This window comes from Hibiscus syriacus, unplaced genomic scaffold (genome assembly GCF_006381635.1).
Source record: "Hibiscus syriacus cultivar Baekdansim isolate YM2019G1 unplaced genomic scaffold, ASM638163v2 tig00110430_pilon, whole genome shotgun sequence".
In the NCBI taxonomy this organism is placed as follows: Eukaryota; Viridiplantae; Streptophyta; class Magnoliopsida; order Malvales; family Malvaceae; genus Hibiscus; species Hibiscus syriacus.
In genome coordinates, this window is record NW_024062734.1 from 1711505 (window position 1) to 1729549 (window position 18045).

The 18045-nt window shown below is 34.2% G+C and overlaps 1 protein-coding gene and 2 pseudogenes across 1 annotated transcript; 2 read left to right on the plus strand and 1 right to left on the minus strand.

Annotated features, from left to right (window-relative positions):
- Positions 1-409: 409 nt before the first annotated feature.
- On the plus strand, positions 410-7323 carry LOC120125451 (pleiotropic drug resistance protein 1-like). The gene is made up of 24 exons (XM_039143883.1): positions 410-996; positions 1094-1214; positions 1443-1531; positions 1629-1713; positions 1810-1969; positions 2069-2145; positions 2248-2301; positions 2408-2498; positions 2589-2890; positions 2966-3247; positions 3334-3650; positions 3769-3929; positions 4023-4126; positions 4216-4372; positions 4466-4588; positions 4709-4806; positions 4894-5226; positions 5335-5625; positions 5705-5788; positions 5890-6023; positions 6119-6346; positions 6434-6605; positions 6712-6966; positions 7049-7323. Exons 1-24 carry the CDS (start codon positions 659-661, stop codon positions 7304-7306), a joined length of 4314 nt encoding a protein of 1437 aa, XP_038999814.1. The 5' UTR covers positions 410-658; the 3' UTR covers positions 7307-7323.
- Positions 7324-10793: 3470 nt separating this feature from the next.
- LOC120125341 lies at positions 10794-15099 on the plus strand (annotated as a pseudogene).
- Positions 15100-16676: 1577 nt separating this feature from the next.
- Positions 16677-17654, minus strand: LOC120125343 (annotated as a pseudogene).
- Positions 17655-18045: the final 391 nt, after the last annotated feature.

Sequence of the window (18045 nt, forward strand, 5' to 3'; positions counted from 1 at the left end):
ATTTTATATAAAACTTATAGATTAAATGAATCATTATTAAAAAAATCGTATTAAATAAATCCTTATAATTATAATTATCAACAATCACTCTAGCGGTAACTAAATTTTTTGACATGACTATATATATGATCGATTGAGATTTTTTAAAATTTTTATTAAAATATTAAAAATAAATAAATAAAACCCAGAAATAATAAAAAAATATTTTAAATTCCCAAATAAAATTAAGGGTGAAATAAAAACTAGAAGCTTTCTAGAAGGATTGCTATCAATCCTATATATATATATATATATATATATATAACAAGTTTAATATTAATATTCATGAACCAGCAAGGCTTCTAGAATAGTTGCTATGAATCTTATCTATATATAGCAACAAACTTAATATCCATGCAGCTGCAATTCTCCAACTTCATACATACTGTTCCTGTTTTCTTTTATTGTTGGTTCACTTTTACAACTTAAAACGTATAGAATGTGAATACTTCACATTTCTTAACAAAATAATAACCATACACTTGTTCTTCCTCAATTTTGATTCTCCAGTTTTTCTTGGTTTTGACCATGAGAAACTAATGCTACAATCTTTTTTTCATTGATTTAAGCTCCCAAAACGTGAGAGTTTTTGATAAAGCTTTGGTGGGTGTTGGAAAAAATGGAGGGAGGTGATATTTATCGAGCGAGTAGTCATTTACGGAGGAGTATACGATCGGGTAGTTCTTCTGTATGGAGAAACAATGATCTGGAGGCATTTTCGAGGTCTTTTCGAGAAGACGACGATGAAGGAGCTTTAATGTGGGCTGCACTCGAGAAGCTACCCACTGTTTCTCGTCTCAGGAAAGGTATATTGACTAGCTCTGAAGGTGGTGCCGATGAAATCGATGTTCACGACCTTGGGTGGCAACAACGGCGGGCTTTGCTTGAGAGGTTGGTCAGAGTTGCTGAGGAAGACAATGAGAAGTTCTTGTTGAAGCTCAAGAACCGTATAGCTAGGTATAATCAGTTTTCCTACCTTTTCCCTTTTTTTCATGTTTGGTTACTAGGAAAATGAAAAGGGAAAGTGTTAAAGATCCTGTCTTTTTGTTTTCAGGGTTGGCATTGTTCTTCCCACCATTGAAGTCCGGTTTGAACATCTAAATATTGAAGCTCAAGCTTTTGTTGGAACCAGTTCTTTGCCTACGGTTCTTAATTTTACTACTAGTATATTCGAGGTAACAACCTGGAAAAATACTCTTACGATTTCATTAAGAGGAACGAATGCTGATAGGAGAGGGGAAAAAACAGATTATCAATAGAAAATAATGAAATTATACGAAAATTTGAAATTTTTATAGGGACAACCGTCCTGTCAGTCCCCTCGGTCCATCCCTTGATTTCATAGTTTTAGTTTTGTTTTCTTGGTATTCTTTCTCATGTTTCAGCTTGTATTGTGCTTGCAGGGTTTCTTGAATTATATTGGTATTCTTTCGAGTAGAAAGAAACAGTTGACCATCCTCAATGATGTCAGTGGCATCATTAAGCCCGGCAGGTAACCATGGCGATGAACCATATGAAAATTTTCTTTTATTCAGTTATGGAGATCCTGGAATTGTTCAATCATTGTTGTTCACATGTACTTATTACAGAATGACATTGCTTTTGGGTCCTCCAAGCTCTGGGAAGACCACTCTCTTGTTGGCTTTAGCTGGGAAGCTTGATCCTGCTCTCAAGGTACTTGACAAAATTTACTGTTCTTTCAAATATCATTGGTTAAGTTCTTTTTTTCATTGTTTTGATTTCTAATTTGGGAGTGAGTTTCTTTTGCAGTGTTCCGGGACGGTGACCTACAACGGCCATGGCATGGGTGAGTTTGTACCACAGAGAACAGCTGCCTATATCAGTCAACATGATCTTCATATTGGAGAAATGACCGTGAGGGAAACTTTGGCCTTTTCTGCAAGATGCCAAGGGGTTGGAGACCGTTACGGTATGTTCGATTGATTTCCGGCCCTTTTTATTTTTGGAACAATATAATGCTTCTTTTATACTTCAAAGTATGAAATTTGTTGTTTTGGGGGGTTTACAGAGATGTTGGAAGAGTTGTCAAGAAGAGAGAAACAGGCGAACATTAAACCTGATCCGGATATGGATGTATTTATGAAGGTAAGAACTAACATTCCAATGACGCCATTGTAACTTTTCAGGCATATATTATACAGAATCATGCATTCATCATGAGTTGCTTTACCTTTTCTAATATTTCAGGCAGTAGCAACAGAAGGTCAGGAAGCAAATGTAATCACAGACTATATTATGAAGGTAAACGCCACAAAGAAGTCGATGTATGTCGAAAGACATGCAAAAACCACTGTGGTTAAAAGAAAATTTAATTACTTATTGAATAGTTTCGCCATAATTTTTGCAGGTTTTAGGACTGGAAGTATGTGCAGACACTATGGTAGGAGATGAAATGTTAAGGGGTATCTCTGGAGGACAGAGGAAACGTGTCACAACAGGTAATTCATGATATCAAATAAACCAAAAATTCAGTATGTGAGTTAACCTGAATTTCTTATCATGAAATCTAAATATGTTTACCCAATTAGGTGAAATGATGGTTGGACCGGCGAAGGCACTGTTCATGGATGAGATATCTACTGGTCTGGACAGCTCTACAACTTTCCAAATAGTGAACTCCCTCAAGCAAAGTGTTCACATCCTTAATGGAACTGCAGTCATCTCTCTCCTCCAACCAGCTCCAGAGACTTATGATCTTTTTGATGACATTATTCTCCTTTCTGATGGCCAGATAGTATATCAGGGTCCTCGCGAACACGTGTTGAGCTTCTTTGAATATATGGGATTCAAGTGTCCGGAGAGAAAAGGCGTGGCTGACTTCTTGCAAGAAGTACGTTTTGATCCATTTTCCTTTGGGACCAAAGTTTCTCTTCTATCACATTTAACTCGATTGTGTTCATTGCAGGTTACATCAAGGAAAGATCAAAAGCAGTATTGGGTACGTAAAGATCAACCTTACAGGTTCGTCACGGCCAAGGAATTCTCCGAGGCATTCCAATCGTTTCACGTGGGGATGAAACTTGGAGATGAACTTGGTGTTCCATATGCAAAAACGAAGAGCCACCCAGCTGCTTTGACAACCAGAAAGTATGGTGTTGGAAAGAAAGAGTTGCTCAAAGCTTGCGTATCCAGGGAATATCTGCTGATGAAGAGAAACTCTTTTGTTTACATTTTCAAGTTTATACAAGTATGTACTAATTTAACACAATTCTTGTACCACAATTATTAAGGTTTAACCTGTGATTCTTAACTTTATTTTCTTTGTGCTACTAGCTCACAGTGATGGCATTCATTACCATGACACTCTTTCTGAGGACCGAGATGAGACACGATTCAATCGTAGGGGGAGGAATCTATATGGGGGCCTTGTTCTTTGGCTTGGTTACAATCATGTTTAATGGGATGTCTGAGATTTCTATGACCATTGCTAAGCTTCCCGTATTTTATAAGCAGAGAGACCTCCTATTCTATCCTTCATGGGCATATGCTCTACCAGCATGGATACTAAAGATCCCTATCTCATTTGCAGAAGTTTCCATATGGGTATTTCTTACCTACTATGTCATCGGATTTGATCCAAATGTTGAAAGGTAAAGAAACGAATTGACAATAAAAATTCCAAGTGGAACTTGACTAGTACCGTATATAGTGTCGTTCTTGTTTATTAGCTCTGATTAAAATTGAGTTCAAAGTTATTTTTTGGCACAGGATGTTTAAGCAGTACCTCATCCTTGTCTTAGTTAACCAGATGGCTTCGGGATTATTCCGATTTATTGCTGCAGCTGGTAGAAACATGGTTGTTGCTAACACTTTCGGAGCATTTGCCTTGCTCATACTTTTTGCATTGGGTGGCTTTGTCCTGTCACGAGGTATGAATTAGAAGTCTTAGACATATAAAAAAAATACCAACCTTTTAATAAAAATAAAAATTGGTAATTGATTTTCTTTGTTCAATGTTGCAGAGGACATAAAGAAATGGTGGATATGGGGATACTGGATTTCGCCTATGATGTATGGACAAAATGCATTGATGGTTAATGAATTCCTTGGAAACCAGTGGAGACGAGTAATGCTTTGAATTTGCAATGTCTATTGGGTTTTCAATCTTATCTCTTAACAACCTGCTGATATTTTAGATTTTGTTTCATACTGAAGGTTCTTCCGGGCTCAAACGAATCACTGGGAATTACAGTTTTGAAGTCTAGGGGTTTCTTCCATGACCCGGATTGGTATTGGTTCGGAGTAGGGGGATTGCTTGGGTTCATTGTATTGTTCAATTTTTTTTATACTCTGGCTCTTGGCTATCTAAAGCGTGAGTATAGCTTTATTGACACCGACAAGTCTTAAACTTACCTTCTTTCGAAGGAAGAGCTAATCTTTTACCTTTCTGCGAATAAATATGCAGCATTTGAGAAAATTCAGGCTGTCATATCAGAAAAACCGGAAGAGAACGAACAAGCCAATGTAGTTGGCGGAAAGCTTCAGTTATCAAACAATGGAAGTAGCTCAAGCAATGTAACTAGATCAGGTATTGAGGTCATTTAGTTTTTGCATCCTTGGGTTTGTGTACATTCTAAATATTTCTGAAATGCTGAGGTTAAAGATTACACTCGAAGAAGTTTCTCATCCAAGTCGATGTCTATGGCTGAGGCTACCACTGTTAACAAGAAAAAGGGAATGGTTCTTCCATTTGAGCCACATTCCATCACATTCGATGATATTATCTATTCAGTTGATATGCCACAGGTAACATGAGATTCCATGTACAACTATCATATGCTTGTTCTGTTAATGTCCAAATAAGAGAGTTCAATGAATTGATTGAAATTCCAGGAAATTAAAGAACAAGGTACCAATGAAGATAAATTGGTGCTATTGAAGGGTGTTAGTGGTTCTTTCAGACCTGGCGTTCTCACAGCTCTCATGGGAGTTAGTGGTGCTGGCAAAACCACTCTGATGGATGTGCTTGCTGGAAGAAAAACTGGTGGTTATATCGAGGGGAACATCACTGTTTCTGGTTTCCCGAAGAAGCAAGAAACATTTGCTCGAGTATCTGGATATTGTGAGCAAAATGATATTCACTCTCCTCATGTCACTGTGTATGAATCCTTGCTCTATTCTTCTTGGCTTCGACTACCGAAAGAAGTTGGTGCCGAAACCAGAAAGGTTGGCATTCATGAATCTCTATGCTTTTTCAAGTCTCTTATTCTACTTTGCTACAATAGTTTTTTACTCGAATTAAATTTATGGTTTCATTTCATCCTACATTAGCAGATGTATATAGATGAAGTCATGGATCTTGTGGAACTGAATCCATTAAGGCATGCACAAGTTGGTTTGCCAGGTATAAATGGTTTGTCAACTGAGCAGCGAAAAAGGCTTACTATTGCGGTTGAGCTTGTAGCAAACCCCTCTATCATTTTCATGGATGAGCCAACTTCAGGGCTTGATGCAAGAGCTGCTGCAATTGTTATGAGAACAGTTAGGAACACAGTGGACACTGGAAGAACGGTTGTGTGCACCATTCATCAGCCAAGTATCGACATATTTGAAGCATTTGATGAGGTGAAAACCATTAAAAAAACTAGTTTGAAAACAATTTGGTTATGCGTAATTGTATAACTTAACGAACATGCTATCACAGCTCTTCCTTATGAAGCGTGGAGGACAAGAAATTTATGTGGGACCATTAGGACACCATTCTAAACATCTTATTGATTATTTTGAGGTGAGATGAAATAGAGAACCATAAATTACTATGTAAAGTACTGATTCATTTCTCAGCTCACATGAACTATATCTATAAGCATATCTGTTCATCTCCTTCAGGGAATTGAAGGAGTCAGCAAAATCAAAGATGGCTACAATCCAGCAACTTGGATGTTGGAAGTTAGCACGGCAGCGCAGGAATTAGCTTTAGGTGTTGATTTTGCTGATATCTACAAAAATTCAGACTTATACAGGTAATCATCAACATTGCAAGAATCCATTTTGTTTAATTCAGCATAGGATCTATATATATCCTTTAATTTAACACCGATGAATGCCGTTTATTCAGGAGAAACAAAACTCTCATTGAAGACTTGAGCAAACCTGCTCCTGGTTCAAAGGAACTCTATTTTCCAACTCAGTTCTCTCGGCCATTCTTGACTCAGTGTGCAGCTTGTTTATGGAAGCAGCACTGGTCATATTGGCGCAACCCTGCTTATACTGCTGTGAGATTAATTTTTACAACAGTCATAGCATTGATGTTCGGGACACTGTTCTGGGACCTCGGGACTAAAACGTAAGCTGCAACAAGTTCAAATTCTCAGCTTCATGTTTGGTCTTGTATTGTATTTGTATATCTCATTGTCACATGGTAAAATTACAGGAAAAAGAGGCAAGATCTGGCCAATGCAATGGGATCTATGTATGCAGCTGTTCTTTTCCTAGGTATCCAAAACGCTGCATCCGTGCAGCCCGTGGTGGCGGTTGAAAGGACAGTCTTTTATAGAGAAAGAGCCGCTGGAATGTATTCTGCCATGCCATATGCCATTGCCCAGGCATGTTTTTCCCCCTTTTTGTTTATGTAGATGAATTCACTCTTGAAAAGGAACTTGTGCAAAATGTGGTACATCAGAACTGACTTCCGCACTCGAAAAACTGCAGGTCTTAATCGAGATACCTTATATTTTTGTTCAAGCTGCTGTGTATGGCCTTGTAGTGTATGCGATGATCGGTTTCGAATGGACTGCTGCCAAATTCTTTTGGTATTTCTTCTTCATGTACTTCACCTTACTGTACTTCACCTTCTATGGCATGATGGCTGTGGCCGTCACACCAAACCACCACATTGCAGCCATAGTTTCCTCTGCATTCTATGGATTGTGGAACGTGTTCTCCGGATTCATCATCCCACGACCGGTAAGTGTCGCGTTCTCAAGTTGTTGAGATATTCACTCACTTTCCAGAATGACCAACTTCTTTCCAAATCTTTAAATTACAGAGAATTCCTATATGGTGGAGATGGTACTATTACATTTGTCCAGTATCTTGGACACTGTATGGTTTGGTGGTTTCACAGTTCGGAGATATCCAGGATGTCCTTGAGGATGGTCAGACAGTAGAACAATACTTGAGAAACTATTTCGACTTCAGGCATGAATTAATTGGAGTTGTGGCAGCTGTAATTGTTGCTTTCACAGTACTATTTGGAGCCATCTTCACTGTCTCCATAAAGTTGTTTAATTTCCAGAAACGCTAGACTCGTCTCTTTATTTGTTTAGAAGTTCATCTTTGTAATGCTATGATATTAGGAAACAAATAAATCTTGTATGTATGTATGTATGTATGTATGTATGTATGTATGTATGTATGTATGTATGTATGTATGTATGTATGTATGTATGTATGTATGTATGTATGTATGTATGTATGTGTGTGTGTGTGTGTGTGTGTGTATGTATGTATGTATGTATGTATGTATGTATGTATGTATGTATGTATGTATGTATGTATGTATGAATGAATGAATGAATCAGAAAGTTTTAAACTTTAAAATTTAATTTAGAATTCGAGGACGTTATACATATTAAGTATTGTCAAAACTTGAAAACTCGGCCCATCAACCTAAATTCAAACGCAATCAAATTCGATTTGATCATAAAATGTAATAATCCAAAATTTCCTATGATAGTTGATTTAAAAATACACTTATCTCCTATAGTTTGAGATTAAACTTCACCTCATCAATTACTTATTATTCTGTTTTTTTATTATCTTTAATCATTTTTATTCAATAATTTTAATTAAAAATAATAAACTATAATTAATTATAAATTAATTTTAATTATCATTAAAATAAATTATAAAATGTATTATATATAGATATAAATAGTGATATAAATGAGACGAGACAGATCCAAAGCTATTCGAGTTTAATTTGATCGAAGTTTGACCGACGCTCAATTGGAATGAACTAAACTCAAGCTCAAACTTGACTTGAGTTTTTAACAAGCCGTAACGAGCTACTTGATACCTAACTTTAAAAGCTCACAATCAACTTGAAAATTTAATATATTAAAATTTTAAAATTTTAAATTAGATTATTAATAATATTAACATTTATATGTTATTTTTTAAAAAAAAATGCATGCTAATATTTTAATATACTTAATGTTCAGGTTCGAGCTTCAACCGAACAAAGTGTGAGAATAGTTTGTGTTCAAGTTTCTTTAAGCTCGAGTTGAGTTTTAATTTTTAAAATTATACCTAATGTTATATTTTATTTTGGTCACTTGTCAATAGTTTTAACCGTTAACTTAACAAGGATGATGGCATGAATTGGTATACTAATAAATTTAGGCCTAAAAGCTTATATATTTTATCTATTTGGTCATAATTTGAAATAATTCAATAAACTCTTAATATTAAAAATTTTAAATATTGAAAAAACATATAATTTTTAAATTGACAAAATTTTAAATATGAAGAATTATTGAATATTTTGAATTAAGACCAAATTAATAGAATACACAAGTTTTGAGGATTAAAATTATTATTATGTTATGTCACATCATCTTCGTTTAAGTCAACAATCATAATAAGTTATCAAAATAAAATATAACGGTAGATATAATTTTATAAAAAGAATAGTTGGATGACCAAAATAGAAATATTAGAATAAAAGAAGTAACAAAAAAGTAGTTTACCCTATCCAGATATAAATCGCAATTTAAATTGCTGAAAGAATTAAAGAAAGTTTAATTTGGGTGTGTTACAGATAACCATCAAGCAACATACGATTATTGACGAAATAAAATATACAACCAGTCCAAATTATACTATATTCTTTAGCCTCCACTAGGGGACCCGAAGATGAGCTGGATCAACTGGCCATAATATTAAATTATACCTGCTGTTGTGTTGCGGCCATAATTATACTCAAGAGCTGTCAATTCAAACTCCACAATGAAGTTAATAAAATATACATGCCTTTCACAAAGATGTTCTATTCAAACGTCCAAACATATATCTACTACAAGTTTATCACTACATTTCCTCCATTGATGAGCTTAAGAATATCATAAAACTTCATGCATTCATGTCCACCCACAATTAAAAAACACGAACAAATGGAACTGATCACCTTTCCAAAATACGATAATAATCAACATCCTTAAGTGTAGGCCGAAAGTACTAGCAATGGAAATGGCCTAGACCCCTCCATCGTACGTTTGTCATTTTTTTTTATTAATCTAAGGTGATTATAAGCGGTAACATTTGGTTCTAAATATTTTTAATTATTTAATAATAAACGTTCAAATATCCTACTATTACTGGTGCTCAAACCCGAGACTTTTAGGGATAACAATTATATCTTTATTTACTGATGTAATTTAGTTCATGCTTATACGTTGCCATTTTAATCTCTTTGTATAGTGATAATGAAAATATGATTACGATATTATTATTTTCTACGTTGACTTTGAGATGAATTTTTCCATTGTTTTATTTCTTTTTTATTTTGATACGGTGATTTTTCTCTTTTTCATATGTAATTTTTTCTAAAAGGGTCTTTTTACTATAAATTTTAATGTTAGACAAAGTTACATATACCCATAAAATGATTCTCAAAATATTGATTTGTACAAAATAATAATAAAGTCGGCATATTTACTTGGATAGAGAATAGAAAAAAATCAATTTTTGTATAAGGGGTGCATATTTTTTTTAAAAGTAAGATAGTTTTTATAGTATTTGAGAAGACGTTACAATTATCTAATGTCTTCGGTGAAAGACGCATGACAAACCTGGTGTTTTTCTTTAAGAAGCAAAAGAAAAATGTCATGTTTTTGGTACAGCTTCCCAAACACTTAACATTCACCTTATTTAAAAGAATAAATTATGTATCACCTCAAATAAAAAAATTATTTTCCAATACTCCATGCAAACAAATTTGTCTAATATCAACCAAAATTTACTTTAAACAGAAAAAATGTATCCCGTGGGAGCTGAAAATATGATGTTTCCGAACAAATTTTAGTTTATAAAAAAATTATTTTACATTATCGAACGTGAAACATGATCCATCGTTCTATAAAAGGAAGAGTTTGCATATTCATACTCATACACCGATAAGGATAAACACATCTAAGTACTTATTCACAAATCTCCTTTGTGCTTTGCAGGTCAGAAATGGGCTCACAATCTCCTTGTAAGCTTCCGGCCATCGATTTCACGAAGCCGGAGATAAAACCGGGCATCCATCAGTGGGATCCGGTCAAAGGCAAGTCGAACAAGCTCTTCAAGAGTTCGGTTGCTTCGAGGCTTTGTTCGACAAGATCCCTTTAGAGACTCGGAAAACAATATTTGGAGGCGTGGAAGAGCTATTTGATCTGCCTTTGGAAATCAAAACTCGACATGTTTCCAAAATACCTTTCCATGGGTATGTTGGCCAACACCCTAAAATACCATTGTACGAGAGCATCAGCTTTGATAATGCACACCTTCTTGGAAATGTTGAAGCCCAGAGTCGTACGTTTTGGCCTCAAGGACAGACAAGTTTCAGGTTCTAAGCTTTATATACGTAGTTTTCCTGTAATTTCTCCTCGTGCACTTAATAAATATTACATCTGCGTGTGTTTGTATGTATTGACAGCAAAATTATACAATCCTTCGCAAAGGAATTAAGGGAGTTAAGTCATATGATAAGAAGAATGATATTAGAGATTTTCCAAGTAGAGAAATACATGGATGAACACATGGAGTGGAGTGAATACCTTCTTAAGGTAATGAAATATAAAGGGCCAAAAACCAGTGAAGGGCAGGTTGGACTAGGGGCTCACACAGACAAGGACTTAATGACCATTTTGTACCAAAATGGGGTTAACGGATTGGTATTTCAGAGCAACAGCAGCGGAGAATGGATCGATTGTAATCCCTCCAAAGACGCTTTCGTCGTCACCATTGGAGAATCTCTCCATGTAAGTCTTCATTCCATTAATTATATATGCAAACGATGGAATGGAAGATTAATAGATTAAGTTGGTATGATATATGATGTTGCAGTCATGGTTAAATGGGCGGTTAAAGGCCACTTATCACCGCTTGATGCTGAGCGGAGACAAGCCAAAGTACTCTGTCGGACTGTTTACGGTCCCGAAAGCAGGTTACATGATGAAGGCACCGAAGGAGCTAGTGAATGAAGCACCCCTTACTCTATAAACCATTTGAATACGCTGAACTATTGAGGTTCATAGTTAGCCCCAGTCTGGTCTTAAAGCTTATTGTGGTGTCTACAATCAAGACATTACGGTATAGACTATATCAAAATTACTTTTATCATATTGTTGTTATAATAAGTGTTAAAATGTGGGAGCATGTACCTAGCATTGACCAGTTTTGGCGGTGCTTGTGATGGTTGCAATATTCTTATCGATTGGAATTATTTTATTTCTTCGATAACCAATAATTATACAATGTACGATAGTTACTAACTTATTTTAAGTTAAAAATATACTAATCGAAATATATATATATATATATGATCTAAAATAAATCAATCGAGAACTTGAATTTTCAGAAAAACAATCAAATTCTTTTTTCACTTCATCATTCATATATCGAGTGCAACTTGAACAAGGTTAACGGATGACAACAGGGCTGCTTTCCACATTAATACAATAAAGGTCAATGATAAAAATTATTAATCAAAGAACTTAATTAATCATACAATAAATGTAAAAGGGTGGTTAGATGTTTTTAATGAAGACATTATATTCCCTTAAAATAATTAATCGTACACTATATTCCTAATTCCATGTACTTGAACACGAAATAGAAACCGAAATAATGAATAGACAATCAGAGAGCAGAATAAAAATCCAGTCATCAAAAGATACCCAACAATTCTTTGCAACAATTACGACAGAATACAAACAAATTTAAGACTATGATGTTTTCTTCTCAAACATGTCTACTGGGCTCTTTTCACCACCATATATAATATCGTATATTGCATGTTGCATGAGTCTTATTTATATATATTGGCGGATATATAAATTTAAAAATGGATTCAAAATTTTTTTTATTTTCTTTCTGGAAACGGGTATGTAAATTTTTTTTCTCTTCCTCATAATATATTAAATTAAATTAATTTTTTTAATAATAAATATGCAATTACTCTCATTAGATTTCAATATATCAGCTCATATATATATATACACACACATGTTCTGTAAGAGAAGTAAAAGACAATTGATGAAGGTTCATCAATGGAGGAAATTTTTAAAAAAAATTCAACAAACTTTGTTATCTGATTAAATGCCCAAACAATTATCATATTTTATCTGATCATCTTTAGATATTTCCTGATTCTTAATTATTTTAGTAATAATAATGACAAACAAAATGGAACATTTCATATCTTCTTGTCTTTTTTATTGGGGACCAAATTAATTAGCTGCCATAAAATTATAATAATATTAAAAAATTGAAACCTAGTTAATGATTTAATATAAAATTCAAAAAAATATATTAGATGATTTTAATGGTAAAAGAGAATAGTATTATTTTTGAATATTTCATATTTAAATAATAATGTTTATATTTGTTGTTAATTAATTAGTTAAAAAATTAAATATATATTATCTCATAATAATTTCATATTATTCTAAAATAATAATATGAGATTCAAAGATGATACCTGTGTTTCTATTGATTAATAAATCCAAGCTATACGTTCATTAATTTATGCATAATCTATATACTTCACTTAGAATAGAGATAACTGGTAAATTATAAATATCGGATGTAATAATAAAGTATATTATATTATTAAGAATATTTAATATTTAAAATAATATTATTGATAGAGACAATTATAAATCTTATACATAAATAGAATTGTAAATGAGACGAGATAAATTACGAGTTGTTCGAGATCGACTCAGTTAAAGTTCGGTCAACACTCGAAATGGTTGGACTCGAATCGAGCTCGAACTTGACTCCAATTCTCAATGAGCTGAAACGAGCTACGTGATACCTGACTCGAAAAACTCACGAGCAAATTTTAATTTTTTAAAATAAATTATTAATAATATTAACATTTATAGGTTATTTTTAAAAAAATACAATATAAGATTTTCATGTATTTAAGATTCAAATTCAAACTCGAGTTTTAGCTTCAATCGAAAATCTGAGAAGATTTCGAGTTCAAATTTTTTCAAGCCTGTGTCGAGCTTCAATTATATATATATAAACGTACTTATTGGACCACTTCTATCAACCGGTGATATAGTCATCAGACAATGATATCTTTAAGATAAAATTTTTAAATTCCCTACCTAGGATGGGGATGGAAGAAATCGCAAGATAAATTTAAATTTAAATTTATTTATTATTTAAATTAATTAAATTATTTTTATTAAATATCTCAATTATCTTAAAGACATATGTCAACTGTTTGAGTTCAAGTTTTTTTGAGTTCGAGTCGAGTTTAAAAATTTTAAGCTTACGAACTTACTAGTTGAACTTAAAAATTTTAAATTTACAAACTTTCGTATCAATTCGAACTCAATATTAGCTGTGCTCAACTCGACTCATTTACAGTCATGTGCATAAACTTATTTTGAGTCCGATTTGATTACAAATTAATATATGCTTAGAATTTTTCTTTATATTAACAACATACAGACTTTGCATATTGAACTGCTCTAATCCATGACTTTTAAAAAAATATTTTCTTATAAAAAAGATAATTTTGATATAATTTAATATACTATTATATATTTTATCATTTGTTTTTTATTGACACACAAGCTCCTATAAAAGAAACGGGAAACTCGAACAAATCTTAATCTAATCCGTGCTTGAAGCAGACGAAGGCATTAATTATGGTTCTGAATCATCTCCAAATCTTCCTATTCTGAATTTCTCCGATCCAGAATTGAAGCTTGGAACAGATTCTTGGTCGGTAGCATGCAGAAAGGTTACACAAGCACTCGAACAGTACGGTTGTTTTGTAATAGAATACGATAAATTCCATTACAACTTCATAACCAAGTGCTCTCCGTCGTGGAACAACTGTTCGATCTCCCAACGGAGACGAAAATGAAAAACCGATACGAAAATCCCTTGAATGGCTACGTTGGAAAAATACCCAAGCTTCCTCTTCATGAAAGCTTGGGCATCGACAACGCTACTTCTCTCCAGGGAACTCAGTTCTTCACCAAGCTAATGTGGCCCCAAGGAAATGATCATTTCTGGTATATACTCAAAATTCTTTGGTCTTTACAACATGTTTTGATTTGTTACTCAATGGGTTTTTCTCTTTATTTGTGCTTAGTGAATATTTTGCAAGTATGCCAAGGTGGCAGCTGAGTTGGATAGAACGGTGACTCGAATGATATTTGAGAGCTATGGTGTAGAGAAATACCATGATGCTTATATTGATACGACCACCTACCTTCTACTGCTGTTGAAGAACCGAGCACCAGGGCCGAATGAGCCTAATCTTGGGTTTATTACTCATACCGACAAGAGTTTCACCACGATACTCCATCAAAACCAAATCGATGCTTAGAGTTGAAACGAGGGACGGAAATCGGATTAACGTCGTCGACTACTCATCTCCTTCATCTTTTGTGGTAATCGCCGGTGATGCACTTATGGTGAGTGTTAAAACTTAAGACTCATTCCTCCCATTTTTTTTTTAAAGCTTTTAACCACTTGCTTCTTAGGCATGGAGCAATGATCGGGTATTTTCTCCAAGACACCAAGTGGTGATGAGCGGGAACATAGAAAGGTATTCCCTGGGGCTGTTTGCCTTCAACAACGAGACACTTGAAGTACCCGAAGAGCTTGTTAATGACCAACATCCACTCAAATATAAACCCTTCGACCATTTAGGGCTCCTTCGCTTCTATCGCACGGACGAGGGTTATACCTCTAAATGTCCTATCAAAGCCTATTGTGGCGTTTGATCTTTTGTTTAGTTGATGTAATAATAGAACTTTGTCTTGTGACATCTCTATTGTATGTTTGGTAGATTTCAGGGTTTGGATTTGCTTCTGTATAGGTCCTCAAGCCTGCATGGATGTTGCAATGGATTTGTAAACTTCTATTTATTACAATCAATAAAGTATGGACTTCAAAAATACTGCTAGTTAAATATAGAGACAAAATATGTTGGTTGTAGTTGTAATGTATATTGCTCCGCCAATGAAAGAATATATATTCATCCTTCATGTTATATTGTAAGCACCATAGTAAAATAAATAACATCAAAACTTAACCTAGATATGATTTAAGGTTTAGTCACTAATATATAGGGATGGTTTTTTTTATATAAAAGAAATTTGCATATAAAAAAATCTACCCAAATTGAGTTTCATACTCTTCATCAAAGCATAAAGAAAAAAGTAGAGTTTTTTACATAGATTGAATCTCTCCACCCGTCATCGTAGATCCCTATTTTAACCTCGGTTTTAAGTGGGTTTCTTTTTAACTAACTCAAACCCGATCAAAAATAATTTAGGTAACATAACTCTAACACTCCCCGTCAACACATGTTTATCGTAAAATTACCTTCTACTCCTTTCCCTTCAATCCATATTCAATTTTCTTGTTGACGTGAATTTTTTTTCTTTTTATCTACATTTTATTGCTGTTAAAGTAATAATAGTATTATATGAAACATTAATTGTCAATTAATTTCGGTTTTGGTGTGATCTTCATGTTTTGGCTTTCTGTTAAAAAAAAAAGTGGTCCTAATAGGAAAACTGAAAAGTACAGGCCCTCTACTGCAAAAAAATAATAATCAAGATTAAAAAAATGTAGACGGTATTATTTCGTTTTACATCAATTCCTATGGTCCTAATTATTATTTTGCAAATCAAGTTCCAGTGAAATAATTGATCAATTTCACAATTTGTAACACCCAATATGAAGTTTGAAATAACAGTTTAAATAAAAAAAATTATCTGGTTCATCGGAAATATTATGAAGATTTGGGGACCTTGAGTACAATTTGTCCTTACTTGATTATTATTAATTTAAGATGATTCTAGAGAATCGGAAATTGATTTTTAGTTGATTTAGATCTTACTGATAAATATTATTTTAGTTAAAATAAAGGAGGGTCACAAATTATGAGATATTTTAAAAAAAAGTTATGTTTTATAATGGATAATGAGGATAATGGGAAACCAAGCTCAAACCGACACTTTCTATTGTTGAAGTAAGTTGCCATATCTTGAAAAATCTAGCATGTTTCTAAGCCGATAGTCGACATGTGAGTTCATGGGATCCACACAGTAATTTCACTTGTCAGATACAAAAAGAAAGGGTTCCGTTCCAGCATTCTATAAATAACTTAGTTTCATCCGTTTAGCTCTCTATCCACCACCAATTGGGTTTGACAAAGCATCTTATCTAAGGTTTTCCACTTCCATTAAAGCTTCAATCTTTGGTTCTTCATCGTAATCACTTGGTAGTTTCATACCAAATTTCCATTAAAGTGGCACCACATGGAGATGCTATTACTACTAGCAGAGTCTACCTTTTTGGACAAAATATAAAAGAGATTCAATTTCAGTGTGGGTTCCATTACCAGATTTGTTTGAATTGTCAATTCAGGGTTTTGGCAAACAAACGTGGCCGAACTCAACCAGCTCATCGTGCCCATGGTTCATGAAATACGGGTTTAACAAAAGCAAACCAACGAATCTGACTCTAATCAGGTCATCCAATGATGCACCAGAAGCTTTCATTATCATATTATGTGCAATGTTGGCACGAGCACTGTCTCTGGCCAAGAACACTCGATCGAAGTCAGCTCTTTCGTTGAGCCATGGCTCGGGACCGTCCCTTTTAGCGTGCAAAGCCACCCACTTGATCGCGGTCCATACGTCGTCGTATGCAATGGGTAGCTTGTACTCCGGGGCTTTTCTGTACTCTACCGAAACTGCATTACTTTGGCTTTATTGACCACAGAAGTGAGGTAGTTATGGTTAGTAGGAGAGAAAGGAGACTATGCAAAACACGCCGCCGTGGATGTAGATGAGAAACGGGATTTTGGCGATGGGGTCTGCGGTTTGGGGGAGAAAAATACGAGCCGAGGTGAGGGTAGACACTGGTGTGTCCTTGGATCGAACGACGAGTTGAGGGTCGTCGCATGGTGGCACCGTTTCAGTTTTCCGGAGTCTCTTGACTCTACCGTCTTTATAAACTTGGAACATGGGATATGAAGGGACGAACACCTTGGCTATTTCTGGGGGAACAGTTTGAAGTCATTTTGGAGAAGAAGATGGATTCTAAATCTCAAGAAAGAGCCTCAGACACAGCTTCCACAACATTCCAGCAAATCACGTGGGTGTTACTATGAAATAAATGAGATTGAAATATGGGGAAATGGGGCTATGATTCCAACAAGAAAATCACGTGGATGGTGACTTAAAAAAATAAAGGGGAAAATCGCATCATGAGTTCTCAAGGTTTGGTAAGAATTTGTCCTTGTCTAATAGTTTCCTTTAATTTAGTTTATGGCCCAATAGTGCAAATTAATTCGGTTCAGTCCTTAATTTTAATGATTAATTATTAAAGTAACCCATAAGTATTCGATTATAATAATTGGGTTTTCAAATTATTATTTAAATTCTAATAAGTTATCTTTATGGCGAGGGAAATTATTTAGATACGAGTTAGTAATTTTGATGACTTGGATCGTGAGGAAAATATTGGAAGTTGAATTAAAGATCGAGGGCGTTCGAAAGGAATTTAAATGGTCGACCAATATGACACGGAAAATGAGGTAATACTTTATTACCTCTTTATTCTTTATAGAAACATGTTAATATTGGTAAATGCATGAATAAGATAATATTTGTCTCATTTGTGTAGTTAATTAATTTCTACACTCGATCCGAATACAGTAAAAATTCAGTAATTGATTATGGTTCATATGACTTTTATAAGAAATTGAGGGATTGTTAGAATCAAATT

Excerpts from the sequence above, each read along its gene's own strand:
- LOC120125451 (XM_039143883.1), top strand. The coding sequence starts at position 659 with ATGGAGGGAGGTGATATTTATCGAGCGAGTAGTCATTTACGGAGGAGT. Across the intron at positions 1,970-2,068 it reads AGGGGTTGGAGACCGTTACG|AGATGTTGGAAGAGTTGTCA; the intron begins GTATGTTCGATT and ends GGGGGTTTACAG. Across the intron at positions 2,146-2,247 it reads ATATGGATGTATTTATGAAG|GCAGTAGCAACAGAAGGTCA; the intron begins GTAAGAACTAAC and ends CTAATATTTCAG.